Consider the following 26,044-nt stretch of genomic DNA (forward strand, 5'->3'; position numbering starts at 1 on the left):
CAGGGAAAAGATGCGGGTGGATCTGTGAAGAAGAAATTGGAGGGCCAGAGGAGGGCTAGAGTCAGCTTACAGAGTCTGATGAATGCTGAGACCAGGGTAGGCAGAGATAAGGTGGTGTTGTGGCTGCTCAGAGAGGTGCAGGATCTGTAAGAGGAGTTCTGCCCTCCTCTCTGCTGCAGACTGCTGAGAAGGGGGTGTGGATAAAGGCAAGCCTTTCTGCAGCAGCACAGAGAAGCACAGGATCTGGTAAAGGAGTTCTGTCCTCTCTGCTGCCGACTACTGAAACAAGGTGGGGTCAGAGACAAGGGGGGTGTCGCAGCTGCAGAAGAGGTGCGAGGGCCACATGAAATGGCCTGGGGGGCCCACAGCCTTGTGTTTAACACCTGTGCACTAGATAATAAAAATAGTCTACAGGCAGGAGTATTAAACATTGCTATGGAAAAGAGGAGCAGACATTGAACTGAATCTACAGAGAGAATGAGTAGATATTAAGATGACTCTGACAGGAGGTTTAGATATTAGGATGACTTTGAAGACAGCAGGAATAACTTTTCAGATGAATTATTTGGACAGGACAGTGTGTTGAAATAGTTCTGCACACTTAACAACTAGTTGTTTAAATGAACTAGATGTTGAGATGGTTCTACAGGCTACAAACCCGATTCCAAAAAAGTTGGGACACTGTACAAATTGTGAATAAACACAGAATGCAATGATGTGGACATTTCAAATTTTACTATTTTATTCAGAATACAACATAGATGACATATCAAATGTTTAAACTGAGAAAATGTATAATTTTATGGGAAAAATTAATTGATTTTAAATTTTATGACATCAACACATCTCAAAGTTGGGACAAGGCCATGTTTACCACTATGTGGCATCCCCTCTTCTTTTTATAACAGTCTGCAAACATCTGGGGACTGAGGAGACAAGTTGCCCAAGTTTAGGAATAGGAATGTTCTCCCATTCCTGTCTAATACCGGCTTCTAGTTACTCGACTGTCTTAGGTCTTCTTTGTCACATCTTCCTCTTTATGATGCGCCAAATGTTTTATATGGGTGAAAGATCTGGACTGCAGGTTGGCCATTTCAGTACCCGGATCCTTCTACGCAGGGCCGGTGCTAGACTATTTTACGCCCTAGGCAAGACCAGCTACTTGTGCCCCCGCCCCCAAAAAATAAAAAGCGAAGGGGTTAAAAACTCCTCTGTCATACCCAGTGACCCTGATCTGATGTCTCCTCTGTTATGCTGTCATACCCAGTGACCCCCATATTCCTCCATGTCACACCTGGGGACCCTAATGTCCCTCTATGCCACACCAAGGGACCCCGATGATCCTCCATGTCACACCAGGGGCACCTGATGTTCCATGTCATACCCAGAGACCCTGATGTTTTTCCATGTCACACCTGGGCACCCTGATGTTCCTCCATGTCACACCTGGGGACCTCAGTCCCCCATGGCACACCCAGGGACCCCAATTCCTCATTGCACACCTGGTGACCCCTGAAACCCTGTTACACCTGGTGACCCCTATCCCCCATGGCACACTTGGTGACCCTGATTCCCTTTCACACCAGGGAACCTCCATGTCACACCCAGGGACCCTGATCCCCTGTTCTGGGGACACTCACTGGGCGGTATGAAGAGAGTGGCCCGCACTCTGCCCTCCTTCACCGTGATCCTGCTTATTCCTTCTTCTACAATGCTCCTCTTCTGGACCACAGTGCTCACCACAGTTCAAACTGGCTCCTGGTGAAGGGAGAAGCAGCAGTCCGAGAACTCCAAACGTCCCTAATCCCCAACCTCCTCAGACCATTCCGGTGCCTCGTCGTTTCTGCTCCAGTAAAGGTGCCACCCTCCAGTGCCAAGCTTAGTGTCAGGTTCAGCTCTCCTCCGCTCCCTGCTTAATACCGACCCAGTGAAATGAACGGCTGCCCACCAGCTCCGTGCAGAGAGTCACTTCCTGCCCAGGGTTTACACCATTCAGCTCCAGCACTCCTGTGGGCTCCCTTCCTGCCTCTTGCCCCCCCCCCCCAACAGTGGTGGAAAGCCAGGGCCTGGTAGTTCAGCCACTGCCCCAGACACCTGGCATCTTCCTCTGTCCATTCTTCCTCCTAAAATGCTGCCCCCTCCCCTCAGCTCACAAGGATCATTCATGATGGACAGAGAGTGCCAACTCATGGCTGCGCCCCTAGGTTGCAATGCGCCCTAGGCGACTGCCTAGTTTGCCTAGTGGAAGCACCGGCCCTGCTTCTACGCAGCCATGATGTTGTTTTTGTTGCAGTATGTGGTCTGGCATTGTCATGTTGGAAAATGCAAGGTCTTCCCTGAAAGAGACGACGTCTGGATGGGAGCATATGATGTTCTAGAACTTGTATATACCTTTCAGCATTAATGGTGCCTTTCCAGATGTGTAAGCTGCCCATGCCACACGCACTCGTGCAACCCCATACCATCAGAGATGCAGGCTTCTGAACTGAGTGCTGATAACAACTTGGGTTGTCCTTGTCCTCCTTAGTCCGGATGACATGGCGTCCCAGTTTTCCAAAAAGAACTTCAAATTTTGACCACAGAACAGTTTTCCACTTTGCCACAGTTCATTTTAAATGAGCCTTGTCCCAGAGAAACGCCTGCCCTTCTGGATCATGTTTAGATATGGCTTCTTTTTTGGCCTATCGAGTTTTAGATGGCAACGGCGAATGGCACGGTGGATTGTGTTCACTGACAATGTTTTCTGGAAGTATTCCTGAGCCCATGTTGTGATTTCCATTACAGTAGCATTCCTGTATGTGATGCAGTGCCATCTAAGGGCCCTAAGATCACGGGCATCCAGTATGGTTTTCCGGCCTTGACCCTTACGCACAGAGATTGTTCCAGATTCTCTGAATCTTTGGATCATATTATGTACTGTAGATGAAGATAACTTCAAACTCTTTGCAATTATTCTCAGAGAAACTCCTTTCTGATATTGCTCCACTATTTTTCACAGCAGCATTGGGGGAATTGGTGATCCTCTGCCCATCTTGACTTCTGAGGGACACTGCCACTCTGAGAGGCTCTTTTTATACCCAATCATGTTGCCTATTGACCAAAAAAGTTGCAAATTGGTCCTCCAGCTGTTCCTTATATGTACATTTAACTTTTCCGGCCTCTTATTGCTACCTGTCCCATTTTTCTTTAGATTGTGTAGCTCTCATGAAATCCAAAATGAGCCAATATTTGGCATGACATTTCAAAATGTCTCACTTTCAACATTTGATATGTTATCTATATTATATTGTGAATAAAATATAAGTTTATGAGATTTGTAAATTAGTCCATTCCTTTTTTACTCACAATTTGTACAGTGTCCCAACTTTTTTGGAATTGGGTTTGTAGATGTTGAGATGGTTCTACAAGCAGGACAACGAGATGGTTCTGCAGGCAGGGCAACGAGATGGTTCTGCAGGCAGGGCAACGAGATGGTTCTGCAGGCAGGGCAACGAGATGGTTCTGCAGGCGGGGCAACGAGATGGTTCTGCAGGCGGGGCAACGAGATGGTTCTACAAGCAGGACAACGAGATGGTTCTGCAGGCAGGGTAACGAGATGGTTCTACAAGCAGGACAACGAGATGGTTCTACAAGCAGGACAACGAGATGGTTCTGCAGGCAGGGCAACGAGATGGTTCTGCAGGCAGGACAACGAGATGTTGAGATGGTTCTGCAGGCAGGACGTTGAGATGGTTCTGTAGAAGGGAGAACATGATATTAATTTTGTACTAAAACCTATTAGAAATAGTCATTAAGATGGGATTGTGAATTTAAAATTTTGGATGGCAATGCATTTACCAGACAATTGCTTTTTTTTTTTTAACAGCTTCTTCACATCCTGTTCACCTCCTGACTGCCAGCTCAGATGGGTCCCTACTAGCGGTAGCCTCTTCTAATTCTCAAGTTGACATTTATAATGTGAAAGACCTAAAGGTAGGTGTGGACGGAAGTTAAAATTTGTATTTTGATTTTACGTAAGTATTCGCACTGAGGTTAATCCTAATAAATGCCTTCTTTTCTGCAGTATATGTGCTCTGTTCCTCAGTACAACTCTCCCCCGACTGCAATAAGTATCCACCCGTCCACCAATAACCTGGTGATCGCCTATGCAGACCAGCAGGTAGGTTCTTTCCTGAAAATAAACATTTTGTTTTATCTGTTTTCACAGGTTTAAAGTATTGTACATAAACCAAATTAATATAAGTGTTCTTTATCATCCTATTAGGCGGACCTGTTATTTGGTCTTAATCTGGCCAGTAAAGAGTAATTTTATTATCCTAGAACAAAACTTTGTAATATTTTGGAGTATATTTTGAAAACACTGTTTTATTGAAAAGTGTGAAAACTGGACAATACATTGAACACTAAAATCACCATTTGCTGATCCAACAGCAGTAAACTTGGACCAGGTTGCATTTGTTTGCTACACCTTGCCTATTATTATGGCTGTTTGTATCAGTTTATTGAAAAAAGCACACGTATTGGGGGTTGATTTACTAAAACTGGAGCATGCAAAATCGGGTGCAACTCTGCAGAGAAGCCAATCAGGTTTTATTGTGAAAGCTTAACATCTTGGCGCTGCTGGTATTTAAATATGCCACCTCTTGGCGGGTGGGCCTTGGTGCTGAGAGGCAACATATTTGCGTACCAGATTGCAAACTCGGCTGTGCCGAGAGCACGCTCTCAGCACAGTTATGCCGGTTAACAGAAAGCTCCCGATCGCAATCAGCGATTGGAAGCTTTCAGATCATGTAACAGGCAGGCAGCCACAGCGGTCATATGATTATAAACTCCACCCTGCCCCCCAGCATCTAAAACCCCTTAAAGGGCTGCGAGGCACCACCATCAAGGGGTTAATTGAACAAGCTGGCGTTGGAAGCTGATTGTTTACTATGCGCAACTGCACCAGATTTTGCTTTCTCCAGTTTAGTAAATCTCCCCCATTGTGTCTATAGTTTTTTTTTTCACATGTCACTTTATTTTTTTTTTCCCCCCTCCAAAGGTGCTTGAGTTCAGCATTTCTCGAAATAAGTACACAGACTGGGGTAGGAAAGTCCTCCAACATGGTCTTCATCGCGATTGGCTGGATCGGGACACGCCTATCATGGGAATCGCATTTAACCCCTCAAGATCAAAGGACATCCTTCTGCATGATAATTATATGTTTTGCGTCATTGACAAGTCTCTAGTAAGTGCATTTCAGATTGGTCTTTAAACAGGCTTTGTTTATGTGAAATAAACCTTTAAATTGTGTGGCAGCGCTTGTTCAGACTTTGGGGTTGTTTTACCAAGACTAGAGAGTGCAAAACCTGGTGCAGCTCTGCATGGTAGCCAATCCGCTTCTAGCTTCAGCATTTTTAATTAAGCTGATTGGTTTCTTTGTAGAGCTGCACCAGATTTAGCACTCTCTAATTTTAGTAAATCCTCCCCTTTGGCTAATATTTGCCTTATACAGTTTAGAAAATGAAAGGTATTCCTGCTTCAGATGAATCACTCCACTTGCCCTGTCAATCTGTAAATTGACCTCAATTTAAAAAGTAAAGATATGCTGTGTCATAGGGAACATCTAAGGGCCCTTTCACACGGCCGCTCCGTATGTCCGCAAATCATCCTATTTTTTGCGGATGATTTGCGGACATAATGTAAGTGAATGGCATTGCGGATGTCAGCAGAATACCATCCGCTGACATCCGATTTTCCTCCTTTCAGTTCTGTTCCGTTTTTTGGAACGGAACAGAACCCTATTTCTCTTACGTCCTCCGACAGTCGCCGCCTCTTCATATTCGTCACATATGGGGTATTAGACTTTGCTCCGAAGGAGTAGCTAGGCAACAGAATATGTTAACAATAAAGCTTTAACATATCCCACCCTCAAGGGGTGGTCCCCTCAGTCAATACCCTCCTACTTCCTGCAACCATATCTCAGTTTTAATGTCTAGCTTGTCAGGAGTGGCTGGCTCTCTCTGTGCTGGGACTTTTTGTCCCAGACTCTTTCTTCTTTTTGATATTTTGTTTGAGTTTTCTCTCTACCTTTACTTAGCTGTTATTTTTGTCAGCATTAGTTAGTTCTTCGGACGAAGAGGATCATGCGGACTGGGTCTCGGGCTGATCCCCCTGGTCGCAGGTCGTGGGTCAGTGGCTTCCCAGTCTGCCATCGAGCGTTCAGCCAGGTAACGCTCCTGGCACGGTGAACGACCCATCCCTGTTCGGTGCAGGGATGATTGGTGAGGTGGCTACCTCACCGGACGCTGTGCGGTTTCTGAACCGCCATTGTGTGCGTCTTGAGTAGCGACTCTCCCTGCCTCATGTGCAGCGGCTTGTTCGCCTGTGCGGGTTCCCCACGCCATGTGAGGTAAGTGTATCTATGTGGGGACCTGTCTGTCTGGGGGGGTCTCAGTCTGGGACTGTGTAACCTGCCTTTAATCACACTGCTTGTCTCCCTATCTCTCGGCTGCATGCTGTGGGCTGCAAGGGGGGGGGGGAGCTGTATGACACTGAGTATGTCAGGCTGGGCAGTGTGAGGAGCTGTGTGCTGTGGGGCATGTTTTTAATGGCATGTTGGGGCATATACAGCGATCGCTGCGGCGATCTAACATGTATCCATATTATGGGATGATATTGTGTGTGATTTTATGCACTGTGGAGCGGCGATTTCGGCGCCAAACGGCGCCATTTTACCGGCGCCCGCTCCGGCCGCATGGTTTACATGCACGGCGGCCATTTTCTTGTAGCCTCCATAGGCTTACATAGAGCGCCCTGGCAGCATCACTTCCTCTCTCCTGGAAGCACCGATCGAGGCAGCAGCAGCAGCGGAGTCTCCTCAGGTTTTATCCTTCTATTCCGGTGTTCCATTGCCTGTATTCAGTCTGTATATTCCCTGTGGGGGTCTCATTGTGCCTGAGTGTGGTGCGGTGGGCTGCGCTTGCCGCGCTTGCTGTAAGGGGGCAGTTAACCCTTGGTTGTCTGGCATACAGGGGCAATGGATTCTCAGGAGGGCAAATTTCCCACAGTCTTGGTGGAAAGCCAGGGGACCGCTGTTTCCCCCCCAGGGGGGGATTTGGCCACTATTGTGGCTGGCCTTGCTGCACAGGTGCAAATGCTGGTGGCTGCTCAATCTACTAAACGGCCCAGAGTTGCTCTGTCCTCTGATTCTGAGGGTGAAGGTGATGGGGCTGTTCTGGCGGGGACCCCCCTATCGGGGTCCCGCTCCTCTCTGGATCTAGTGGGGTCTGAGGTAGAGGCTGAAGTTGAGGGGGTTGATAATTCTCCCCCTGGCTCGCCTGAAGAGCTTGCAATCATGGATGAGTTGATTGCTTCCATTAAGCAGACGCTACGTTTGCAGGACGAGGTGTGTCCCCCAGCTGCCTTGGCGGCTTATGGGACGCAGAGAAAACGCAGGACGCCGCAGGTCTTTCCCTGCAATGCTGATTTTCAGCGCGCTGTTAAGGACCAATGGCGCGATTTGCGCAAGCCTTTTGCGGTACCAAGTAAATTTAAGCTGCGTTATCCTTTCTCGCCTGCCACTGATGAACGGTGGTGTGTGCCTCCGCCAGTAGATCATGCTATTGCGGTTTTGAACAAAGCCACTGCGATCCCGGCAGAGGGATCCCCTATTTTCCGTGATGCCACGGATAGGAGACTGGAGTCTCTTGCCCGTCATACTTATTCTGTTACGGGTTCTATGCTTAAGGCTCTGTTTGCTTCTCTCATGGCGGCCCAGGCGATCGCAAGTTGGACGCAGATGCTTAGGCGCGTCCTAGTGGCCGATTCGGCCTCAGCGGCGACCCTGGATATGGTGGATCAGATCCACCAGGGTGTCATGTATCTGTGTGATGCGGACCTGGACCTGATTCCGTTGGCCGCGCGTGTGCACAGCGTGGCGGTGTTGTCTCGCCGCCTGGTTTGGTTGAAATGTTGGTCGGTGGACCAATCTTCACGTAAAACCTTAGCCAATCTGCCTTATGATGGGTCTCGCCTTTTTGGGGAGTCCCTGGATGTGTTGATTAAGGGGATTACTGGGGGTAAGAGCACTCTCTTGCCCCATTTCCCCAAGGCTAAGGGGGCTTCTGGGAAGAAGCATGCTAATTTTCGGCCCCCTCAGGGGTCCTTTCGTGACTTTCGGCCGCACTACAAGGGCAAACCGTTCAAGGGCCAGGGCTCTCAGAAGAAGCCCTGGTCTGGAAAACAGAAGTCCGGCCAATCCGGACCTGCGGCCCATAACAGTTCGGCCTGAAGGGGCGCCCTCACCCAGTTTTGGGGTGGGGGGACGCTTGCTCGGTTTTCTTCAGCCCTGGTTGGCCCGTGTGCGGGACAGATGGGTTCTGGAAATCGTTCGATCTGGTTACAAGATCGAGTTTCTCTCTCGGCCAGAGAGCAGATTTTTTCCCTCAAATCTACAACTGTCTCCAGAGCGCCTGCGGGATCTGCGCCTGGCGGTGCGGGACCTGAGGGCTCAGGGAGTGGTGGTTCCGGTGCCTCATCGGGACAGATTTCGGGGGTTTTATTCCAATCTGTTCACTGTGCCCAGAAAGGAGGGCAAGGTTCGTCCAATTCTGGACTTGAAAGCTCTGAACCGCTCTGTGCGGGTTCGCAAGTTCCGCATGGAATCCCTGCGCTCGGTGGTGGCTGCCCTGGTTCCGGGGGAATTCATGGCCTCCATCGATTTGAAGGATGCGTATCTTCACATCCCCATATTCGAGGGTCATCAGAGATACCTTCGATTTGCCATTGCGGAGGATCACTACCAGTTCGTGGCGTTGCCCTTTGGGCTCGCCTCGGCTCCGCGGGTCTTCACCAAGGTGCTTGCACCGGTTCTGGCATTATTGAGAGCCCAGGGCATTTCTGTCCTGGGGTATCTGGACGACATTCTGATTCGGTCTGCGACCAGTCAGGGTCTGGAGAAGGACCTGTCTGTCACGATGCAAACTCTGCAGGAGTTCGGTTGGACGATAAATGTTCCAAAGTCGACTCTGAGTCCGTCGGTTCGTCTTCCCTATCTGGGAATGATACTGGACTCGGTGCAGGCGAGGGTCTTCCTGCCGGAAGACAAACTCAGGACTCTTCAGGAGGGAGTCAGGTCCCTCAGGGACGTTCCGAACTCGTCTCTGCGGACGTGTATGAGATGTCTGGGATTGATGGTCTCGGCTTTCGAGGCGATTCCTTTCGCGCAGTTTCACACGCGGGGTCTCCAAGCGGAGATCTTGTCCAAGTGGGACGGGCGACCTCAATCTCTGGATCTTCAGATCTCGTTGAGTCATCGCACCAGGGAAAACCTCCTGTGGTGGCTCCAGTCCCCGTTGGTGTCCGGGGGCAAGTCGTTTCGTCCGATCTCGTGGACGATAATCACCACGGATGCCAGCCTGTCGGGCTGGGGTGGTGTTCTGGGCGTTCTGTCCGCCCAGGGGACCTGGTCGGAGGGGGAGTCTTCCCTCCCGATCAACATTCTGGAATTGCGTGCGATAAGGCTCTGTCTTCATCGCTGGACGGACCGGCTGCAGGGCTGCCCGGTTCGGGTGCAGACGGACAATGCCACGGCGGTGGCCTACATCACCCACCAAGGGGGCACCAGGAGTGCCCGGGCGGCTCGAGAAGTGGCCGACATTCTGTCTTGGGCCGAGACTCATGTCCCGGCGATAACGGCGGTTCACATTCCGGGAGTGGAGAACTGGCAGGCGGACTATCTGAGTCGCCAGACCCTGGATCAGGGGGAATGGTCTCTCCACCCGGCTGTCTTCCAGATGTTGTGCGCGAAGTGGGGTCTTCCAGATGTGGACCTGTTCGCGTCTCGCCTCAACTACAAGGTGAAGAGGTTCGTGGCAAGGACGCGCGACCCTCGGGCGGACGCGTCGGACGCGTTAGTGGCCCCGTGGCATCAGTACAGGCTGATGTACGCGTTTCCACCGATTCAGTTGCTGTCCCGATTCCTTCGCAGGTTACACTCGGAACGCAGCACGGTGATTCTTGTGGCACCGGACTGGCCTCGCCGGTCCTGGTACGCAGACCTCGTGAATCTGGCGGTCGACGCCCCCTGGCGTCTGCCTCTTCGGGACGATCTACTGTCTCAAGGACCGATTTACCATCCTGCTTTACAGTCGCTGGCTTTGACGGCCTGGCTGTTGAGACCGAGGTCCTGAAGGAGAAGGGTCTCTCTCCAGAGGTTGTTCATACCTTGATCAACGCGAGGAAGTCTTCCTCAGGAAAGGTTTATTACCGTACTTGGAAGGCCTATTTTGCCTGGTGTGAGTCCAGGGGGTTTTCACCCCGCACGTACTCGGTTTCCCGTGTGCTGTCTTTCCTTCAGACGGGTGTCGATCAGCGTTTGGCGCTGGCTACGATAAAGGGTCAGGTGTCTGCGCTGGCCGTTCTGTTTCAACGTCCCGTAGCTTCCAACTCCTTGGTTGGCACTTTTATTCAGGGTGTGCGGCATCTGGTTCCTCCTAGGAGGGATCCCTTGCCCCCTTGGGACTTGAATCTAGTCCTGTCTGTGTTACAACGTGCTCCTTTTGAACAGATCAGGGAGATCTCGTTGTCTATGTTGTCCAAAAAGGTCGCCTTTTTGGTGGCGATCACTTCGGCTCGCAGAGTGTCGGAACTGGCGGCTTTGTCCTGCAAGTCTCCGTACCTGGTTGTTCATTTGGATAAGGTGGTCTTGCGACCTAATCCTTCTTTTCTGCCGAAACGAGTTTCGGAATTCCATCTTAACGAGGATATTGTTTTGCCTTCGTTGTGCACGAAGCCTAAACATCCTAAGGAGGTGAGATTGCATTCTCTGGATGTTGTTCGAGCGATTAGGGTTTACCTTAAATCGACTGAGTCTTTTCGAAAGACGGACTCCTTGTTTGTTCTTCCAGAGGGTCCTCGGAAGGGCATGGCGGCTTCCGCCTCTACCATTGCCAAATGGATCAGGCAGACCATTGAACAGGCTTATGCCTTGCAGGGGAAGGTTCCCCCTGTGCCTGTGAAGGCGCACTCTACTAGATCTCTGAGTACGTCTTGGGCCTGTCGTCATGGGGCTTCTGTAGCCCAGGTGTGTAAGGCGGCGACTTGGTCGACCGTGCACACTTTCACAAAATTCTACAAAGTAGATGTTCAGGCATCGGCGGATGCTTCCTTTGGCCGCAAGGTTCTTAGTGCGGCTGTTCCCTAGGGTCCCTTGTTGGGGACTCCTGGCTGTTGGGATAAGTTTTGTATCCCCTGGTTTTTTGTCTTTTCCTGGGTTGTTGCTCCTGTTGAGCACTTATTTTTGCTGTTGCCCAGCTAGTTCCTTCCTTTGGTAAGGTTCTTTTCTTTGATGTGGAGACTGCGTTGCCTTTCGGCGCGGATGCGTTTCCCACCCCTCATGTTTGCACTGCTTTGGGACGTCCCCATATGTGACGAATATGAAGAGGCGGCGACTGTCGGAGGACGTAAGAGAAAACGGAATTTTTGTAAAATCTTACCTGTAAAATTCCTTTCTCTGAGTCCTCCGACAGTCGCCGCCCCCGCCCCTCTTTTGGGGTTTGTATGTATACTCTACTGCTATTCCACTAAAACTGAGATATGGTTGCAGGAAGTAGGAGGGTATTGACTGAGGGGACCACCCCTTGAGGGTGGGATATGTTAAAGCTTTATTGTTAACATATTCTGTTGCCTAGCTACTCCTTCGGAGCAAAGTCTAATACCCCATATGTGACGAATATGAAGAGGCGGCGACTGTCGGAGGACTCAGAGAAAGGAATTTTACAGGTAAGATTTTACAAAAATTCCGTTTTTTCCTCCGTTCAAAAAACGGAAAGGAAGCAAAATCGGATGTCAGCGGTGTCATCCGCTGACTTCCGCAATGCCCATAGACATACATTATGTCCGTATATCATCCGCAAACGGATGGGATGATATGCGGACATACGGACGGATGACACAAGTGTCATCCGCTCCGTGAAAAAAAGAAAAAAGTCCCGCAGCGGAGCAAAAAACCGGAGCGGCCGTGTGAAAGAGGCCTAAAAGTGCTTATTGTGGCTAAGTGTACCTTAAGAATGCACCTATTTGTCCTGAATTTCTTCCTAAAACAATATCCGTGTACTTCCTGGTATGTGAGCATGCCTAGGCACTCCTGTGGTGTCACTACTGTGCTGCTCATTGTTGTCCTTGCTGGAGGCTCTGACTTGAGGAAGCAAAGTCCTGCCTCTACCAAGACGGCAATACAGAGACACCGTCCAGAACAAGACCTGGTAAGCCAACAATGAGCTTTTAATTTTCCATCAGTTACCTATTTTCTCTCACTTCCTGTTGTGTCTACAGGACAGGAAGTCAAGTGAATCCTCCCCAATGTGAAACAAATGGCAAAAAAAAACCTGACCAGGGATTTAATTATTCCCCGCTCCATCCGCTTCTGTAAAGAATGTCATTAAAGGTCATGTTGCTGCAGAGTAGAGAATATTGTGCTCTCATTTATTGTACCCTGTTATTTTTGTGTTTTTAAATGCTGGTGTGCTGGTTTCTCCAGTCTAACACATCCTGGATGTTATATCAAAGGAAATCCACGCTAGATATAAAACATTATGACAATCAAGTGATAAAAGAAACAGCTGCTAGCACAGGCCAATAGAAAAAAACCCAAAACAGAAAATTAAAGAATAAGTGCAGCGCTAATAAAATGATACAAAATGACAAAAAAAAATCTCTTCAAATATGAATACAAATGAAAATAAAAGTCCATAGAGTGTTCATGGAAAAAAGTGAAGAATATAAGAAGAATATTCCAGTGATCAAACAAACATTCTCCATAGAAAGGCACCACAAGTCCCAGCATGCATAAAAGAGCCAATCTTCCCAGGTCTTTTCTGCACTGTAGGCTTTTCCATTCATTTGGAAGACATTTGATTCTGGTAAGCGGCCATTCCCTCATTTTCAGTGTTGATGTTTATTCACGAAAGACATGGGAAGATTGGGGCTCTTATGCATGCTGGGACTTGTGGTGCCTTTTCTATGGAGAATGGTTGTTTGATCACTGGAATATATATTCTTCACTTTTTTTCTATGGACTTTTATTTTCATGTGCATTCATATTTGATGAGAATTTTTTTGTAATTTTTATATCATTTTATTAGCGCTGCACTTATACCCTGGATGTTGGCTTTTTTAGGTATCAGCCCCAGCACACAGACAAGGGACAGATAACTTTAACTGCAACTTTGAGGTTCAATCATTATTCTGGTCTGGTTTAACTCTCTAACAGCTAAGCGGAGGGAGGATAGTGTGGAACAGACCCTACTAAGTTGGTTTTTAAACCTTCAAAAACTGTAACAAATGGCTGGTGATGTACAATTCATCTTGAATCTCATGTTAATTTAAAGTGAAAATGTCACCTTGCCCATTCCCTGTCCCACTGACACTCGCCTTGCCAGTGCTGCCCTGTGCCAGTGTTGGCTGGTGGCAGACACTAGGAGAAGCAATGAAGTTACTCCCTTGGTCATGCAACAGTGCTAAGGCCTAGAGATTGGCTGCCTTACCCAAGCACTGTCACATTGGTTGGGTGTGGGGGGTTCCTTTGCACATACACTGCCAGCACTTTGCCCTAAATGGGCAAGATTTGCCTCATTAAAGAAAACCTGTATTGTAAGAAAAACAGATCCACCATGCCTTTAACTTATCTTTTGAAAGTGCCACTTGCTTATCCTTTATGTTCATCCAATGGCTTCAGTACTCTGAGCCACTGACCTGAAATAAGTTTGCAGATCAGGAGTTCTGACTTTCTAATCTGCATGCTTGTTGTGGGTCAGGAATGTAAAAATGAACGGCTCCTTCACTCCAACCCTTACACTAAAACCATCCGTCCTCGTGTGCAGGCAGATGTCCCATGTGGGCTTTGAGTTTTCTACTAAAAGTAGTGAAAAATTGTTTTGTATGCACCTGAAATCTTGTGCAAATTGTTGGCATCTCAATGAACTTGTTTCTTGAATTAAAAAAAAAAAAATAAAAATTAGTGAAAAATGACACCAGCATAATGTTGCCTGAATAATGTGCTGGCAATCCCTGTAGCAGGGGGCCTCAACCCCTGGGCCTTGGACCTGTGCCGCACCGGTTGATGACTGGGCCGCACAGCAGGAAATGAGTGACGACTGTGGTCCGCACGGGCCTATCATAGACTGTGGTTGCCGCTCACCTCTTGCTGTGCGGCTCTGCCTGTGTGTTCTCTCCCATCTCCTCCGCAAACTCTGTCGATAATGTCATCTAATCAGCAGGGCAGGAGGAGCTGCAGATCAGAATAGAGAGCTCCTCCTGCTGCCTGCCCTGCTGATAGGATGACATTGTCAGGCAGGCGGGGCAGGTTACATTTACAAAGAAGTATTTGATAACCAAGTTGAACATTAAGTAAAGGGAGGGATACAAGAACTTGAGCAGGTTTACACATTACAATTATGTGAAAGGGCAGGCCCCTTTCACACATGCTGTCCGTTTGTCCATTTTTCATCCATCTGTAGACGAATGAAAATCAGACATCTTTGCATTCTTATGGAAAAACAGATGTAAATGGATGATCATTCACTTACATCCATTTTCATCTGCTTACGTCAACATTCGTTTTTTTGAACAGATGAAAGCCCTATTTTTCATCATAATTATTACTGGGGTCATAGCAACATTCGTTTTTGACCACAGTGACAAGAAAATTTAACCTTTTTCGCTGCCAGAACCGTTTTTTTGTTTTTTGCACACGTTTAAAAAAATCAGTTTCAGCCTGAAGAATACACAAAACCCCCAAACATTATAGATTTTCTGAAGGCAGACACCCTAGAGAATAAAATAGTGGTAGCTCCAATTTTTTACTTCGCACGTTATTACCGCAAAGGTCTAGGGAACATAACATTTCAGTAAAAACACACTAAAGTGAATTTTATAATAATTGTGATCAGAATTATTAACAGAGCACAGCCTCTGTCTGCCCTGCCAATGGTAGGAGTCCTGTGCAGGGGAGGCAGAGATTGGAATGGGAAGTATGATATTAGAGAGGAAAGTGGAGGGGGGCAGACTCCAGGGGCACTGTGATGGAGGAGGCTGTGATTGCTAGGGGCACTGTAATATAAAGGTGACTGCACTGAGGCACTGTAATCTGTTGACCACTTGCATGTCTACTCGCTTATGAACACTAGATGGCACTGCTTGTACTTCATAATTGTAATGTGTAAACCTGCTCAAGTTCTTGTATCCCTCCCTTTACTTAAAGCAGAGTTCCACCCAAAAGTGGAACTTCCGCTTTAGGTAGTTCTAACCCCCTGACATGCCACATTTGGCATGTCATTTTTTTTTTTTGGGGGGGGGGGAGCGGGTACCTAGTTTTGACAGGTACCCGCTCCCACTTCTGCTCGGAGCGCCGCGGCGCCCTGAGCGAAAGTTCTCCTCTCCCCCTCCCTCCCTGCAATCTTCTGGGACATGTCAGTGGTCCCAGAAGATTGCCGGCCAATCACGACGCGTAGCGCAACTCACGCATGCGCAGTGCGTACCTGGCTGTGAAGCCGAAAACTGTCACAGCCGGGGTGCCCACACCAGTGATGCCGGCGCCGCAGAGCAGAGAGGGAGAAGAGCGAGGCTTCGGGTGGCCGCATCGCTGGACCGTTGGACAGGTGAGTGTGTGTTTAGGCTGGAACTCTGCTTTAATGTTCAACTTGGTTATCAAATACTTCTTTGTACATGTAACCTGTTCATTTTTTATTTTTTTTTGAAAATTTCAATAAAAACCATTCAACTGGAAAGAGGCGCTGTAAAAAGTGCAATCCCCTTTACATTACAGTGCCCCTCTTACAGAGCAGTCCCCTTTCATTGCAGTGTCCCTTTTACATTATAACCCCCCTTGTCATTACAGTGCCCCCTTTACAGAGCAGTCCCCTTTCATTGCAGTGTCCCTTTTACATTATAACCCCCCTTGTCATTACAGTGCCCCCTTTACAGAGCAGTCCCCTTTCATTGCAGTGTCCCTTTTACATTATAACCCCCCTTGTCATTACAGTGCCCCCTTTACAGAGCAGTCCCCTTTCATTGCAGTGTCCCTTTTACATTATCATCCCCCTTGTCATTACAGTGCCCCCTTTACAGAGCAGTCCCCTTTCATTGCAGTGTCCCTTTTACATTATAACCCCCCTTGTCATTACAGTGCCCCCTTTACAGAGCAGTCCCTGTTACATTAATGTAAAGGGTCACTGTGATGTAAAGGGGACTGCACTGTAAAGGGGTACTGTAATGTGAAGAGGAACTGAGGACACTGATATAAAGGGGGGGCTGTGTTGTAAAGGGGGTCTGATGACTGAGTCAGTGAAATACACAAAAGGCCGCGAGGACCTAGTACACTTATACAGGTCTGTAAGGTATCGCCTGTGGGTATGCCGGGTGGCATGGGCCTTGCCTGTAGGATTACATGACTGCAAAATAATCAGAACTAAATAAGTAAAGAACATACGGCGCCCATGGCTCAACATCATCTTTAGAGTGGTACCACTGATTGTTTTCTGGTTTTTCTACAAGGTTTTCTTTCTTTTTACAGCCTCTTCCAGACGACAAGACCATCCTGGTCAACCAGAGGACGCTGAAGCAGCTCTCAGTCGATGCGCGGATGAGCCATGCACATGCTTTTAAAATAACCAGAAAATATCAGGTAAGACCTCATCTAATTCACACTGATGCCAGCATGGCATGCTGCGCATATTTCTCTTTTTTTTATTAATATATGCATGTAGCATCTCGGCACAGCGGCTCACACTGGTGAGAAGTAATACACATTGTACCTTATCATTCAGCATTGAGTGGGTATGGAGCTATCAAGTACCTATCAATAAAGGTAGGTGTGGGAGAGCCAATTCATTGCAAGCACATAATAAATTCCTAAAACTCCGCTCTGCTAGCTAGCGATGGAACTCATGTTAGTAAACCTCTGCTGAAAACTCTTGGCTGTGCTTTAGCTTAGAGATCCTGTCAGCAGCTTAAAAAAATTGCAGGCAAAAGTACAGAAAAAAATGGTTATTTGCAGCAGTTTTCCTTTTACACAAATGATATTTTTATTTTCTTGCATTGGGCCTTTGAATTTGCTAGAAAATGTGACTACTCCAGGAGAGTCCTTTTCCTAGCACAGCTCTCTCCTTACTTGCATGTCATAGCCCTCTCCTTTTTGGGAGTGTCCGATTGCTGTCTGTGCTGGCCCAGCCTCTCCACCCCTCCCCCTTACCTCCCTATATAACATTTTATATAGCTGATGGTGGAAGATCGAGTGGGTATACTATAAGACAGTGGCAGCCCGTCCATTAGGGGCGCAGGAGTGCCGTCCCCCCCCCCCCCCCCATCCATGCGTTCGGCCCCCTAATCTACATGCAGTGCGCCAGATGCATGGATTCCAATGGGGGATTTTTTTTTTTTTTTAAAGCACGTGATTAGAGCCAGAGGCTCTAATAGGCTTCAAAAAAGGGTGGGCTAGGGGGCGCAGAGCACTACACCCTGAGCCCACCCAGTTGTGGGACAATAGTGAATTAATATTCGCTATTGCCACACTGATTCTCCTCTCGGCCAATCAGGAAGCGGGTCCTTAGACCTGTTTCCCGATTGGCCGAAAGGAGAAGGCATCCTATTGGCCATGGAGGGAGGAGACAGCCGCTGAGAGGGAACATGGGTACTGAGGGGGGAAGCTCCCACTTGTCAGTCCCGCCGAGGTAAGTAAACTTGCTTGGGGGGTGGGTCCGTCTGTCTGTCACTGGACTGATTGAAGGGGGGTCCAGGGGAGGGGGTCTGTCTGCCGCTGGAGTGATGGGGGGTCCATCTGCCGCCCGCCGCCCCCCCCCTGACTGATGGAGCACCAGCCGCCACTTCTATAAGAGCACAGGTAGGCAACCTCGGCACTCCAGCTGCTATGAAACTTAAGATCCCATCATACCTTGCCCTTTGGGAGTCATGCCTGTGACTGCCAGAGTCTTGCAATGCCTTATGGGATTTTTAGTTTCACCACAGCTGGAATGGCAAGGTGGCTTCCCTTACTATAAGGTGTCACTTAAGTGACAGCTCTGGGGCAGCTAGCATTACATCCAAGTCAGGGCAGGACCCAGCAGTCATGGCTTTTGCTTGTCTACACAAGAGGGGCATTTACAGATAAATCCTTTGCATAAAACACTATACATGCACAATGTAACCTTAAAGCGATTTTAAAACCCAAAAGCTAGCATTTTATTATATTGCTTATAGTGATCGACCGATATAGTTTTTTTTACTGCCGATACCGATTTTTTTGGTCATCGGATATTGGTATCGGCCGATATTTTCGGACATTTTAAAAAAATATGTTTTTTTTTTTTTATGTCTACAGGTACTGTGGTGGAGTGATCTGGGGGGTCTAAAGGACCCCAAACCCCTCCTCTGCACTTAAAAGCATTCAAAACGCCAAGTTTGGCTGTTTTGAATGCTGTAAGTTTTTGAATTGGGCGTCATGACATCACTTCTGGGTACTCATCGCCGCCGAATTCAAAGAAATTGAGACCCGGTCAGATGGCAGCGGTGAAGGTAGGATGCCTGGGTCTCCCGGTGGGACAGGAGACCTGGGCAAGCCACGGGAGGGGGGGGACGTCCCCTCCGCTACTTGGAATTACAGCCGAGCAGCTTCTCAGCCGCATCGGTTGTCATTACAAGATAGCCGACCATCGGCTATGGACGCTGGTACCGGGGTGATGCCTCTAGCTGCAGGCATCACTCCAGTACAGCACTTTCCGGAAAAATATCGGTAAATCAAAAGACCGATTCCGATATATCGGGGAAAGTGCATATCGACCCTCGCTATATCGGCTTTGCCGATAATTGGTCGATCACTAATTGCTTACCATTTCCTGTGATGACTTCATTGATTTTCTGCTTTAGGCTTGCTTGCTTCTATTTTTACCCGGTGATCCAGCCAGTAAATCTGTTTTTTTTCAAAAGAACAAGCTCTCCAGCAGAATGTATCAATTAGAGAGAAGACAAACAATTTAACACCGACAGGGGTTTTATTTATTTATGTAAAACCTTTATCTCTAAAGGGTTTGCTGTAACTGCTTATAAAGTATTCACTGGAGTTTTGCTTCAATTTGTTAGCGTATTTAGATCTGCTAGTACATCCAACACTCCCCTTCCCCAGACTGACAGTGCTGCTGTCCAAAGGTGCCCCCTGTTCTGCTTCATCCTGGGTGGGGGCACTCTAATATAGGAGGGTGTAACTGGCCAGATCACCAGGTAAAAACAGAGGGGGAAATAAGCCTAAGAAAAGAAAAGGAATGCAGCCACCACATCTAATGACTGGTAAGCTGTGTTAAAATAAAGTAATGGTCTGACAGGAAGGGCCAAATATCTTTAGTATGGATTCCTGAGAGATGTAATCACTAGAATAGTAAACTTTTAGGTGATTTGAGAGGTATGTTCAGCCAGATTCGGTAAACGTTGCAGCATTCACTTCGAATTCCCAACAACCGACAATAAGGGGTTGGAAAAATCTGGGGTCAGGCTGTGAGTGTCTCCTATTCACTTATACAGTAATGACAGCAAAGATATGTAGATGGCAACCCGAAGCATCCACATACAAATAGTCTCTATTCACTACAAGGTAAAAGAGCTTACGCATTTCGGCCCTAAGGCTTTAGTTATAGCACGATACTCTCTGAACTCAAACGACATTGTATGTCCGTCCAGCTGAAGCCTTTTCTTCTTTCTTTCTTTTTGGAGGGGGAGGGGGGGGGTGATTTGGACAGAGTGGAGAAGGGTTGGAAATCTCTGGAATGAAGTCTTGGATAGCTGTAATACCCCAGACAGAAGACCTCTTCTTAAAGCACTTGTAGTGTCTGTTTAGTGGCACTGTGAGTTGTCGTGGAAGAGGAGATAAATGCACTGCTTTTGGGTGAAGAGGTGGCCACATGTGCCATACTGCTTCAATCGGTGGTGTCACATTCTCTACACCAGTGCTTGTCATCTCTAGACACCAGAATTCGTGTTCTCTGCCAATAATGAGACAATTCTTCTACTTCTTCCCCACTGTATCCAAAAATAAAATTAAAAGTTTTGGCTTGGCCCACACTTTACCTCTCCAGCATCTACCCAAAACCTCAAATTTCAGTTTTCCCGTGTACTTTGGGACACTTCATATAAATATGGAAACACAGAAGATGGCAATAAAAGACCCAAGTTGGTCCATTGAGTCTTTGCGTTTATATATATATATATATATATATATATATATATATATATATATATATATATATATAGTTTATTTTTTTTTTTTATTTTTTTTTTTTTGGGGGGTATACACCTTTGTTTATTCCAGAAATGTTAAATGTCCTTCACTGGTTGATTGACTGCTGTGCGTTGTGGTCTCCCTTTGAAGAAAATAAATAAATAGCCCCCACAGTAGTGTCCTCTCTTCCCCCTTTCATATCATTTCCCACCCCCCAGTAATGTGCTATGTCCCCCCCCCCCCCATGTTGTGTCCTCTGCCCCCTCCTCCACGCACACACGTGTCCTGTATCCCCCTTCCCCCACAGTAGTATCCTTTACCATCCCCCACACATGTCCTCTGCACCCCCCTCATTTCACTGTTCTCTGCATCCCACACACACAGAATTGTGTCCACTGTCCCCTCCCCTGCCGTAGTTTCCTCTGGACCCCCCCCCCCCCCCCACACACATAGTACTGCCCTCTGCGATCCCCCCCACAGTAGTGTCCTGTTTGCTCTGTGTTCACCATACACTCTCGGATGTGGGTAGCTCTCTCCTACCTTTACACCGGCTGTACATCAGAGCGGAGTGAGAGGCAGCACAGTGCTGAATGGAGGGCTGGAGTTGCCAGAGTTAACTTTTCATGTAAACCAGCAGTTAATTGGTTGCTAGGACTGCTTAGCACCCAATCACCAGCTGGTTAACTTGCAAAGTTAACTAAAGAAGCTGCCGTGCTCCCGCCCTCCATGCAGCACTGTTTTTCATCTCACTTTGCCCTACTATTAAAAGGAGAGCGGTGGAGGCTGAGGGAACGGCTTGGCACAGCCCTGATCATGATCTACCTGTCGGCTTCCCGCAATCAACGTGTTGCATACCCCGGACCTTGATCAAACCTTGCTCTAGCTATATTTTTTATTTTCTTTTATTATTGATATTAGTATTACACACATTTGTTTACATTTTTCCCCCCCTGGCGAGGAGAGAAAGATACTGTTTACCTTTCTCTCCATTCAGAGGAGAAAGAAAACACATGGGCCGGCTGCACCAGTACTGATCACTGTGATAGCCACAGCAATCTGGTGACCAAGAACTGGGACCCGGGGCTTTGGGTGGGAGCCTGGTCTCTTTGCTGGGAATGTGCTGTGCAGCAAGTTCCCAGCACAAACATAAGCACACCTATATGTATCATCCAGGCTTAAGGGAGATGTACAGCCAAGCGATCTCCTGTGGATCACAGGAGTGCAGTATGTTTTGCACTCCTTTGACCGTTTTCAGCAGAGAGCGGTCTGAAGTCCACACATGTATCACAGATGTTGGTCCAGGCACCGCGGCATTGCGACCACGGAGTCGGGATCCACCAGGTACCTGGACTGTCACCCGGCTCAGCTTCTCAGTGATCCGCTGAGAGCCTGCGCCAGCCGCTCACTGCCAAGTCCCTCCAGAGCCCAGTGCTCCAATGAGCGAGGAGGGGGCAGAGCAGAGAGTGGTGACTGACACCTGGCTTCACCTTATGTGAGCCACTGAGAGACTGAGCCAACTTCTCCCCGCCCCTCCACAGCCCAGTGCTCCAATGAGCAAGGAGGGGGCAGTGACTGACACCTGGCTCCGCCTTATGTGAACCACTGAGAGCCTGAGCCGGCTGCTCCCCGCCCCTCCAGAGCTCAGCGCTCCAATAAGTGAGGAGACGGCAGAGCAGAGAGCGGTGACTGACAGTCAGCAGCTCTCTGCTCGGGGAGCTGTCAGAACCGAGGGATCGGCGGTGTTGGATCGCTCTGTTCTCAGTGCCGAGACGGCGGGGGACAGATGCAGCATCGGACCGATACTGCATCCACCTAGGTAAGTTAGAATAGTCTGCTCCAGTCCCAGCTGACGCCTAGTAAGGATAAACGTGACGGGGGGGGGAGCCATCACTCCACGTGGACCGCGCTGCAGGCGACCACGTTTTGCTACAGGAACCTTGTCTTATCCATTTGATGCCATGTAAGTGCAATATCACATTTAAATAAAGTGTTTTAATAAGGGTAACACACTTTTGGCCACTTTTCCTTTCCATCTTGGGGAGCTTCATTTGAGACTGCTATATCCAGCCTCGGTCCTTAAAGGAGAGCGATACGCCCCTTGGAAGGGATAGACATCTATACCTTATTGTTGGGAGCTGACTTTGTTGATATATGGTTAGTGTGGACAGTATCCAGAGGTTCCAGGCCTACATTCTGGTGTTAGACTGTCAGGAGTGCAAAAAAGAAGGTACTGAAATAAAAGCAAAGCCGGGACTACAGCCAATAAGGCTTTTGCCTTTTATATATGCTGACCCCGCGGTGGAAGCCGTTTGTGTCCCATACTGCCTCATTGGCGTTTGAAGGTTGCATCCATCGAACACCGATTCATAGCCAGTCTACATCTTGGTGGTCTATTCACCTGGACCCATTGAGGATTGAAAGGCACACTTTTTACCAACATCTGGTAAGCGTATGGGCTTGTCTTATTAACGGACGCACCGCGGAGGAACAATTTAACATTGCTATGGTGGAGGACTTCACATCTTTTCTTTACACTGATATTTTATTCCTAATATTTTGGGACTTCACTATTTTTTATTTTCTTTGTATTTTGCACCTCTGCACTTATTACTATACCTGGCTGCGCTATATTTATTATAGCTGTGCATATATTCAATTGCTGTGTGCACTGGACCATTTATTTTTCACTTCTGTTTTCATTTCATTTAATTTATTTTATTTGATCCTAGAACTAATTTGTATATGTTTACTCTATTGTGCACTTGGTTCATTAATTGAATGTTTTAGATGTATTTCATTGACATTATCTAACATCACATGTGTTTATTATATATTATATATTTTCATATATTCATCAAATTTAGCGCAGGTATATGTATGAAGGGGGGGGGGGGGAAGTAATCCCATACATCTCCTTTTAAAGCCCACCTCCTGGGCACCACATGTGTGTCACTGTGTCGTCAAGGGTTTAAAGCGGAGTTCCGGCCTCAAATACCTTTTTAAACTAAGAAAATACCCCAATAATACTAATCCATCGCCCTTTACAGAACCGCTATTCTCATACTTACAAGGTGTATAGTATTGGATTTTAGTCAAAATCTTACTTTTAAAAACGCTGTCTGAGCGCGGCCATCTTGGATGTGGGCATCTGAAGCCGCAGTGTAATCTGCTGTGCCCTTCTTCCTGATTCCAGGGAGTGTTCTGGGAGTTCTTCCTGATTCCAGCCTCCTGGGAGTGATGACAAACAGCTCCCAGGATGCAATGCAAAGGCGGAAATGATCTCGGTGGCCGTGGCCACAGAGGGGGGAGAAGGAGGAAGTACAATCAAAAATGCCCTGAAAATAAGGTAAGGGACCCCCGAAAAAAATCGCCCAATTGTTGATCAGCATAGCGAGCACTCCAGGAATCACTAAAGTTGCAAAATAGGCCGGAACTCCACTTTAGGTTCTTCCAGTCTCTCCTGATATGTTTTAGTTTGTCTCTGAAGTCGTTCCATCATAACATTATCTTTTTTGTATTTGGGGTCGCCAGAACTGCACCCCGCATTCTGAATTAGTAAATGTGATTACTGTCTATTTCTAATATACAGAAATGAAAATACCAATGGACTAATTTTCCTTTTTTCTTCTTTTCTCTCTGATGCTCCGCCCCCCTCCTTGTGAATCCTTGGACTCCTCGCAGCCACTGTTGTTCATGGACTTGTTGGAGAACGGCGAGTTGGTTCTGGTGGAAAGAACACTCAGTGACATTCAGGCACAGCTGCCACCTCCAATCAAACAGAAGAAATTTGGAACATAAATTGTTTTTATTTTTTTTTTCTACAAATTCTATATATTTTTGTCTTCATGGTTTATTGTCACTTTGACTGACACCTGTGGTTTAAAAGGCTTTATAAGGACCTCAGCTGTGTGGGGAAGAAAACGCTGACATGGGATGGACAGCGAATTGACAAATGACAATGACAAATCCGACTTCTAGTGGATCCAACTATAAGGAAATGACTGTTGTTACTTTTCAAGTGTTCTTATTCTTTTAAAGCTGAATTTAGGCAAACAGCTAAACACACAGATGAAATATGTATATTTGAACTGGTTTATCTGCAAAAAGATTTTAAATTCTGTTCAGCCAGTCATGTGATCCAAATGCAGACAGCATACCCAGGTCTGTGACCTCCAATGCAGCTAAGCACTATGCTGATTGGACAGTGAAGGAGCAGTAGCAGGCTAATGAAGCCATCACTGTGCCCCTGACCTCCTATAACAGGGATATGCAAACTCTGGCCCTCCAGCTGTTGCAAAACTACAAGTCCCATCATGCCTCTGTCTCTGGGTGTCCCCCTTGTGGCTGTCAGTCTTGCTAGTCCTCATGGGGCTTGTAGTTGTGCAACATCTGGAGGGCCACAGTTTGCATATCCCTGTCCTATAAGCATGTTCACAATATTACATTGAATGCATGAGGCAAAGCAGTAGAGACTTAATTAGTTCAGTGTGTGACCCCCCCCTCTCTCCTTTCCTAGTTGGACAAAGGATCACAGGATGCCTATATTAGGACAGTCAAGTACTTATACTAACTTTATTTAAATAAAGCTAGTATAAGTACCTACAGCATATTCTTATATTTAAAGGTTTTATAGTGAAGACATTACTGCCTGGAAGGAGTACATTGCTACTAGGGATGCACCGTTATGGTATTGATACCAAGCATTTGAGTAAGTATCGGTACTCGGCCAAATTCTCCAGATACGGAAACTGATACTTTGCAGTATGATTTCCGTCCATACAAAATGAATGGGCGCAAATCGCGCTGCAAAGAATTGCATGCTATTTGAACAAGAATGCAGTGCAAGTCCCGAATCGCATGTGTTTTTCCCCCCACGTGTGTGGGTATAGAACTATTTTCCCCCTACGTGTGTGGGTATAGAATTATTTTCCCCCACGTGTGTGGGTATAGAACTATTTTCCCCCCACGTGTGTGGGTATAGAACTATTTTCCCCCCATGTGTGGTTATAGAACTATTTTCCCCCACGTGTGTGTGGGTATAGAACTATTTTCCCCCCACGTGTGTGGGTATAGAACTATTTTCCCCCCACGTGTGTGGTTATAGAACTATTTTCCCCCCACGTGTGTGGGTATAGAACTATTTTCCCCCCACGTGTGTGGGTATAGAGCAGGGATCCTCAAACTACGGCCCCCCAGCTGTTGCAGAACTACACATCCAATGAGGCATTGTAAAACACTGACATTCACAGACATGACTAGGCATGATGGGAATTGTAGTTTCTGAACAACTGGAGGGCCATAGTTTGAAGACCCCTGGTATAGAAGGCGATTAAAGCGCCAACTAGTGGGCAGTTTAAAAAAATGTTAGAATTCGCAGTACATAGCAAATCAGGGCCCCTGGAGGTGCTCACAAGGCTAGAGGAGATGTAGAGACGGTCCGCCCCCAAGCTGATATCATTTCTGCCCTATACCTATGGGGTCTCAGAACGTTTCCTCCAGCAGCCCTCATTTACTATCCTCGGCGGACCAGGACATCTACGTAGATAGTTTTGCATATGGCCAGGTATGAACTGTGAGTTGTAACATTTTGTAAACTGCCCACTAGATGGCGCTTTAATCCCTTTACACAAAAACACAGTGGGGGAAATTGCATGCAATTCAGATAGGAATCGCACTGCATTCCTGTTGGCATTGCGGCAATTTTTTTTTCGTATTGATGCAAATCGCACCGAAGTATCAGTTCTCGGTACCGGCGAGTGCTTGACCGAAAGTATCGGTACTCGTATTCGCCGATTAAAAAAA

The 26,044-nt window shown here is 47.4% G+C and overlaps 1 protein-coding gene across 1 annotated transcript in view; it reads left to right on the forward strand.

Annotated features, from left to right (window-relative positions):
* UTP4 (UTP4 small subunit processome component) overlaps positions 1 to 24,097 on the forward strand; it is a gene marked incomplete at its 5' end in the record, with an annotated part of 69,834 nt that extends 45,737 nt beyond the window's left edge. Inside the window, 5 exons of the mRNA XM_082269744.1 lie at positions 3,866 to 3,972; positions 4,064 to 4,159; positions 5,042 to 5,227; positions 16,553 to 16,663; positions 23,924 to 24,097. Of these exons, the coding sequence (XP_082125870.1) occupies positions 3,866 to 3,972; positions 4,064 to 4,159; positions 5,042 to 5,227; positions 16,553 to 16,663; positions 23,924 to 24,040 (617 nt within the window). The 3' untranslated portion in view covers positions 24,041 to 24,097. The remainder of the gene's footprint in view (positions 1 to 3,865; positions 3,973 to 4,063; positions 4,160 to 5,041; positions 5,228 to 16,552; positions 16,664 to 23,923) is intronic.
* Between the last annotated feature and the right edge of the window lie 1,947 nt (positions 24,098 to 26,044).

Source organism: Pelophylax lessonae (genome assembly GCF_965119305.1).
Source record: "Pelophylax lessonae genome assembly, chromosome: 10".
Lineage (NCBI taxonomy): Eukaryota > Metazoa > Chordata > Amphibia > Anura > Ranidae > Pelophylax > Pelophylax lessonae.